Consider the following 8,064-nt stretch of genomic DNA (forward strand, 5'->3'; position numbering starts at 1 on the left):
ATTCATACCTATACCTATACACACACGCACACGCGCACACACACACACACACGCAGACACATATTGCAAATCATATATGTGATAATGGACTTACATCCAGTAATGTAAATAACTCAATAATAAAAGAAATTTGAAAATAGGCAAAGGATTTGAATAGACATTTCTCCAAAGAGGTACAAATGGCCAAAAAGCACATGAAAAGATGCTCAACATCATTAGCTATCAGGAAAATGCAAATCAAAAGTACAATAAGATATCACCTCATATCAACTAGGACGGCTATAAGCAAAAAGGCAGACACTAAGAAATATTGGTCAGGATGTAGAAACACTGGAACACTCAAACACTGCTAGTGGGAATGCAAAAAGGTGCGGCTGCTTTGGAAAACAGTCTGGCAGTTCTTCAAAAGGTTAAACACAGTTATATAACTCAGTAATTCCACTCCTGGATATGTACCCAAGAGAAATGAAGACATATATCCACACAAACACTTGCACATAGATGTGCATAGCAGCATTATTTGTAACAGACAAAAAGTGGAAAGAATCTGATGTCCAACAACTGATGAATGGATAAATAAAATGTTACATGTTCAGACGAATGGAGTGTTATTCAGAGGTAAAAAAAAAAAAAAAAGTACTTATCCATGCTACAGTACAGATGTACCTTGAATCTTAAAAATACTGTCATGTTAACTACACTGGCATTAAAATTGTAAAATGTATTATGCAAAGTGAAAGAAGCCAGTCAAAAAAGTGTGCATACCATATGAGTCCATTCATATGATGGTCCAGAATAGGGAAATTTATAGATACACAAAGTAGATTAGTGGATGCTTCTGGGTGGGGGAGGGGAGATGGGATGAGGAGAATGGAGGGTGATAGGTAGAGGGTATAGGATTTCCTTCTGAGGTGATGAAAATGTTCTAAAATTGTGGTGATGGTTGCACATATCTGTGAATATATAAAAAAAATTGGATTTTGCATTTTACATAGGTGAACTGTATGGTATATAAATTATATCTCAATAAATCTATTAAAAACAGAAGAAATCAAAGAAGTTCTCCTTGCCTCCAAAGAGCTCTGCTATTGGGATTCAAAGTATGGGTTCTCCTTACCCTTGAAAGATGATGATGTCTCTGGGTTGCTGAAGACTGAGCGTTTGAGGGGTGATGGCCTAAATGACAGGGACGGGGCACGGGCTCAGGGGCTGAATGTTGGTTAGGGTAGGGATTTGGATGCCTGAGCTCTGCAGGACCCGTATTTAATCTGAGGCTCTACATGCATCCAGGCCAGCTGCTAGAAAAAATAACCAATAGAGAGAACACCATACTGGTGTCATAAGGCTCATCAAGACCAGAAAATGACCCAGTACCACTGTCAGAACAGGTTTTCCAGGGAGGGCCCTGACTGAGCCATGAGTTAGTCTAGTCATGTAAGGGTCAGGGGATGGTCACCCCTCACACCCAATGATGTTTCAGTCCTTGATGCTAAATCCTGTGGCCACTGGGGAAGAAACCTCCACACTACTCCAGGAGGCCTATAAGCCCTAAGGGGACTGTTATACTTGAATCAGCACCCAGGGAAGGGACCAACGGAAGAGGGACAGTATTATCACTCATGACTACAGGAGGCCATTCTATGGGTAGCTTGTGTAAAAATACAGGGTGTGCGTTAGATCAGGACTCCATCTGATGGTCTTATCCTTGCCTATGGGTTCCGATTCTTTTCAGACCGCATTTTAACCATGGCCCATTTCCAGGGATGAGGCCTTTCCAGCTGCTAATTCCTATTACGCAGGACATCTGGGGAAAAGGAAAAAAAAAAATCCTAGTGCTGATACTGTCCCAAGGCTACCATCTTAATACCAGTGGCCATGAATATATTCACCTTAAATTAGTGTCCAGGGTCAGCATTATTCATGTTCACTACTTTTTTTTTTTTTTTTTTTTTTTTTTTGCAAAATCCTAGCCAAAGAGCTGGTGTAACTACAGAGATGTGGAAATGAATTTAGCCTAAACTGCCCCGATGCAGCTAATAAGGGAAAGTCGTCCAATCATCACAGAGTCGGCCTCTGACAGCCTGTCACATTTTCCACTGATGCACCAGACGTGACTAAACTGTGCAGGGGCTGTCCGTCCGGGATCTGGATTCCCTTTCACTGTGCTCAGCAGGAAGGGGCCAGCATCGTCCTATACCCATGTCATGAACTTGACATAACCCTTAGTAATGGAAGAAGAGGCCTGGCATGCCACCAAGCTCAGCCTTTTAGCTTAGCCTGCACACCCTGTGAAATTTTAATTATTTCAAGGTCCACACTGTACCCAACCTGTAGGGAGACCAAATTTCTGGAGGAGAAAATAAAACATGTTGCTATTTCAGCAGCCATCTGTTACCACACTGGACAGCAGGGCTCAATGGATATCTGATCATCCCTAAAAGTTACAGCTTGGAAGATGAATTTATTATTGGTTGGTGCCTTGACACCTAGCAGAGAAAATATGGACTCAAAGACATATATACTGACAAAGGTATTTATGTTAAACACTCAAAAATTTTTCATTGCCTCCTAAGTTTAACTCTCTCTGCTAAAGAGAAGAATAAAATGTAAATAAGAAAGATATATTTTATAAGGGAGAAAGAAGAGTAAGAACTAGCAACACAGAGGTTGGTTTGATTTCCTTCTTAATTTAGTTTTTCTAGTCTTTAGTTTATTTTTTAAAAAAATAAAACTTCATTATTTTCTATTTTGCTGTACATATTCTTAGACAGTAAATCCTCTTGCAGACCATGGCAGGGACATAAATGAAGGGATGTTATGGGAGCTTGTGGCCCGTCTGCCCCGGCCACCCTCCCGTCCTCCACGTTCCATCCTTCAAGGCACACGGAACTCAGGTTACATGAATGATTCCAGGACAGGCAGAAACTTCTTGTCCTTCATATTCAGAATAACTCTGAGTACTCCAAACTCCCCCGCAAAATTCAGGCAGGGAGAGGATTTTTTAAAAGGAAAAACACCCTTAACCAACTTTCAACCTGGAGACTTCAGCCACTTGCCCAAATCTGCCATCTTGTGAAGCCAATAAATGGAGAGCAGGAGAGCAGGAGGAGCGTGGCTGTAACTGGACAAGGGCTAGGGTTTTCATTTCTCACAATGCAAGGGGAGGAGGATACCAATATGGTTAGTCAGTCAGCAAGCATTAATCCTCATTAATGTCTCCCATTCTTCTCTGCACAGCTGTGCAAACATAAATTAATTGGGTCATTCTGACGAAGGCATACAAGAAAAAAATTTCAATGGGAGGCAGAGGAACTAACTGGACACACAACACATTCTTCAAATGTGCAGGAAGGATTGTACAAGCTACCACATCATAGGCTGGGAGACAGACATTCAAATTCACACCACCATAAACTCCCCTATGGGAGAAGCTCCAAAAAGCAGAAGGAGGTGGGGACATGTTCATGACAAAGCATATGATAAACTGCCAGAGTGAGAACAGTGGTTCCCACTCCTTGCCAGATGCTGTGCTGTCAACTTCACAGGGCCATTCCATTTAACCCCCTAATAATACAATTACCTCCAATTTACTTATGAGGTAATTAGAAACAAAGAAGTCAAAGAACTTGCTGGAGGTCACACCAGCAGTAAATGGAGGACTCACAGCGGTTGACTTTCAATTCAGGCCGACTGACTCCAGAGACCATGTTCCTAAGATGACACTGTCCTGTTTTCTATATACTTGGCATTAGGCTTGCATCTTGGAGAGTAGAAAAAAGGTAGGGCCACTTCTTGCCCTTAATCAACTTATCTGATTGGGGAACCAGGATGGATATGTGTGAAATGGTCAGGGACAGGAGCATTACATTAGGGTCTGCATTGTTCTGGTGAAGGAAGCCACTTAGGGGAGTTGGGGGAAGGGGCTAAAATTCATCTGTGCCAATGAGAAGGATTTCTACCAGACTCTAAACTAAAAACTGAGACACTGAAAGAATACTATACTTTAGAAAATACTGATTCATTCCTGCCATGGTATGGTTTGACTATTCAAAAAGGGCTCTCCCTTTCAGAACTCTCCCTTCAGAAAGGACAGGACAGTCAGCCCCTTCCCCAGCTTCATCTTAATGGTTCATAAATATGCCCACAGCCTCCTGGAAACCCAGTCAGAGAAGAGAGAGGACTTCTTGGAGTTCACTCTGACCGAGGTGTAGCAACCTCTCCCAGCCTCCAGAGACTAAGAAGGGAGGATATGATTTGCGTCATCTCTTTGGTCTTTTCACTGGAAACTACCCATCCCAGGGCCTCCGACTGACAGAAAGGGGCAGACTGGAACTAGGGACCTGGGACCCATGAACATTCTCAGGAGAAGGGGCAGTGCTCCAGAATTTGGAAGAGCGAGTATGGTCATGCCAGAAATTATTCTGCAATTATTTACAGCAGACGCATGACCTTCATGCCTGTGTAAGTGCGTGTGTGTGTGTGGGGGGGTGGCCTATGATAATGGTTCTCAACCAATCGGTTCCCATTCCCTTTGCTGCATTTAAATTTCTGTGGCATTCTTAACATTCAACTTCAGGTGTGCATGAATTTTTTAAATCCCTGCCTTTTTAATTGGAAAGACACATTACTGTGATGAGGTCCTTTCTCCCTGCATGGACAAAATTCAGTTGTAAGAGCTGGGGAACCTGTGTGTTGCTGACATCACCTTGCTTGTGACTCAGGTTTTATGAAGAATCAGATGAGGTGGCAAAAACAAATCTGCAAACACTTGCTGGATGAATGGTAGGTTGAATGCACAGAAAGAAGGGCCTGTGGGTCATCCCTTTTCAGGCAGGCTTTCAGCTCAGCCCTGCCACTCCTGACAGCCCAAGCAGGGTCAGGGTCTTTAGGAGAGAGCAAATATTCCTTAAATGTCCCGACCAAAGAACAAAGAGCTCAGTTAAAGCTCCTGGACACTGGTTCTCAACTCCACAGAATCACAGAATTCCCAGGGGATCTCTGAAAAAACATTCATACTGAGCTCGACCCTAACGATTCTGATTCAGAGGGTCAGGAGTGGGGCCTGGACACTGTGGTTCTAACACAGAACCAAGGTTAGAACTGCCGCACTGAACAAAGCCAAGTCCAGAAGCATCAATGAGTGTGGTTACTCAATCAACAGACTCTGAAATGAACATAATTCTTCTGTTCAATCCCAGCTATACCACTTAGCAGTTAAGTGACCTTGGACAGGTACATGACTTCCCTGAGACTCTGTTTTCTTAGCAATACAATGGGGTTAATAATCATACCAGTATTAGAGGGTAGTTGAAAGGACTGCATGAAATCAAGTATGTAAATCATGTGAGCCAATGTCTAGTACGTGTAAAATGCACAGTATCAGCTCCCGTGACTGATGATGGTGACAGTAAAAATACACCAGTTATGTTTCAATAAAAGGGATGTTTTTCTAGGCTGGGTATTTATTCACAAGGCCAGGTCTTAAGGAATTGTGAAACACTGGAATGTGAGAGACATATGGCATGTCTTTCAGTTATGAATATAGGCAATAAGACTCAGTAGTAGGAGCAGCACCTATGATCTTGTCACTGATAGAAATCACAGATATTTCCATATATTACAGTCATGGCAAAACCCTAAAAGAGTATTTATATTTAGGTTGACCAACTGCCCTGGTCTGCTTAGGACTGAGGGGGTTTCCCTAGATGTAGGATTTGCAGGGCTAAACTGGGAAAGTCTCAGGGAAACTGTTCCCTACTGACATTCCTCACTACTTAGAAATTACAGTAGTTATCGCCTCACTGAATGCCACTGTTTAATGTGTTAATAAAGAAGCACCTACCCTGCTATATATCACAATTTCAAACAATATCTTGGTAAGCGTACATATGGCCACATAATGTGTGTCCTTTATAACACTTTGTATTTCATTTGATGCATTTCAAAGCATTGTTCTGAGTCCACAGGCATCACCAAATGGCCAAAGGGGTCCATGGCACAAAAAAGATGAAAAGGGAAGAAACTGGGAACATTGGTTGGAAAATGGGGGAAACCAGATTTTAAGTGCTTTTAGGCCCTGCAACCTAAAAATAGGGCAGAAGGAAGACATAAGCATGTACCTCCAAAGGACACGACTAGATAATCAGTCAATGGAGCTGCTTTCCCACTATCAGCAGTCTGTCTTATAATCCTACAAATAGTAACCAGGGAGTCTCCCTAATTTCTGCACTCCTGATGGCATATATATGTGTATTTTACATATATACTTACCTCGTTGCAAAGTTAACTCAATCTTGACAGCTACCGATTGGAGTATCATCTGTTAGGTCTACTAGTTTCCAATAACTACAAAATGCTTCCCCTGAGAATCACAATTTGACAGAACTTAAAGCTTTCCATGAATTAAAACAATGGAAAACTGGATTTTCAAAGATCAAGTTTAGAGAAGTGGTCAAAAATGAAACTTTAACTCTTACCCGATACCACTGGGCTTCTGATAGGCACCGGCTCCCGTCCTGCCTAATCGCCACCACTGACAGCCTTTCCAGAATTCTCCCACTGGGCAATAAGAGACCACTTCTCTTCTGATCGATGTAACTGTAAGCTTCCAGCCCAATGTGACCAGAAGGCAGAGTTCTCATGATTGCCCTTGTCCCGGTATACACAGATTTCTTTACTTCCCTGTCATTTTTACAAAATCTCCTCACTAACAAAGTGGACCTCTCCTTTTTGCTCTTAAAAAAATCTTCTTCTACATCTTCACAATTATCAGGGAAGTCCTCAAAATGGCTCAGAAAGGTCTTGGCAGGTGGACTGTTAGTCAAGTCCTCCCTGCAAAAGCTGTCACTTGAACATACCACACTGGCCCTTTGGCAAGAGCCTTCAAAGCACAAGTATTTGTCATCCAAGGTGTCACAATGATCACACTGCAGCTGCCCATTCTTATTATCACAGTTTTCAGCCAATTCCATGAGTTTACAAGTATATGCCACATAATTTTTCTTTTGCTCCCCACCAATACCAGGCAGTGGTACACAGTTTCCACAATCATCCAAAATCAAGTTGCCTGACAGGGTACAGAAAGCATCTGACACTCTTCTCTCAACTTCATAATGAAAGTGAAATGCTGCCATGTTACTGTCAGGGTCTGCCTGGCCAGTCTCTACAGCGGCTGACTGACTTCCTAAGGGACTAATGTCCATGGGAGGTCCATCGATTTCCAGTTGAATTCCAGGAAATGCCTTTCTTTCCAGTGAGGATGGGATTCCAGTTTCCAAACATGGGTCTTCCTCCATGACAGAATTGCACGTGTCATAACACTGGCTCTGAGGAAGGATGCACTGGCGGTTTGTCAGTATGTTGTTGTGGTTAATGTTAAGGTTTTTCACAGAAACTGGTGTGCTTTCTGCCCAGCACTTTTCATTGCTGTTCTCATCGCTCACTATTTTCTCCCTTGCTATGGAGAGAATCTTGGGCAAGTTGCTTCCAGAAGGTTCTTCTTTAAGCTTGTTCATCCGTGGGATGGTAGAAGTCTGCCCGCTCTGCCTGACACTATGTGCCCTTGGAACACTGACATCCGAGACCTTTTCACTACTTTCATCTACAGCCGATGGAGTGGACGTCACTTTTCTCTGAGTCACAGGTGTGAGAACAGAAGCTGCCATTTCTTCAGACGTCATCTTGACGCACACACAGGTTTTAGCTATTGCTCTTTCTCCTCTCTGGTGATCATGTCAAGATGTTTATAAAACAACTTATTATTATAATAATCTTAGATATACAAGTCCTCTGAGAAACAGTGTGACAATTTCTTTGATTCAGGTGCATTAAAAGCCAAATAAATTTCCCCAGTTATCACTTCCTGTCATCTGCAGTATGTTTTTCTAGACCAGGGTTTTAAGGTGGCAGTTCAACTTTCTTTCCTCTATTATTTGAAGTAATTCTTTTGGAGATTTTTACTTGGGATTGCATTCTGCAAATTCTGATCCATTACTGACTTACTAATGATTTAAAAATCCAGTTTCAATGTTTCCTGAAAGAAAAAGACATGATGTCAATGCTGTG

General features: G+C 42.3%; 1 protein-coding gene across 3 annotated transcripts in view; it reads right to left on the reverse strand.

The window, feature by feature from the left end:
• Positions 1-7,679, reverse strand: part of PLCE1 (phospholipase C epsilon 1) — a 289,717-nt gene extending 282,038 nt beyond the window's left edge. For all 3 annotated transcript variants that reach the window (XM_028098722.2, XM_028098721.2, XM_088020229.1), the window contains exon 1: positions 6,477-7,679. In XM_028098722.2, coding sequence (XP_027954523.2) covers positions 6,477-7,679 — 1,203 coding nt within the window. The remainder of the gene's footprint in view (positions 1-6,476) is intronic.
• Positions 7,680-8,064: the final 385 nt, after the last annotated feature.

The sequence above is a fragment of the Eumetopias jubatus genome, unplaced genomic scaffold, assembly GCF_037043125.1.
Source record: "Eumetopias jubatus isolate StellerSeaLion01/CBP00866 unplaced genomic scaffold, mEumJub1_p1.0 scaffold_17, whole genome shotgun sequence".
Classification (NCBI taxonomy): domain Eukaryota; kingdom Metazoa; phylum Chordata; class Mammalia; order Carnivora; family Otariidae; genus Eumetopias; species Eumetopias jubatus.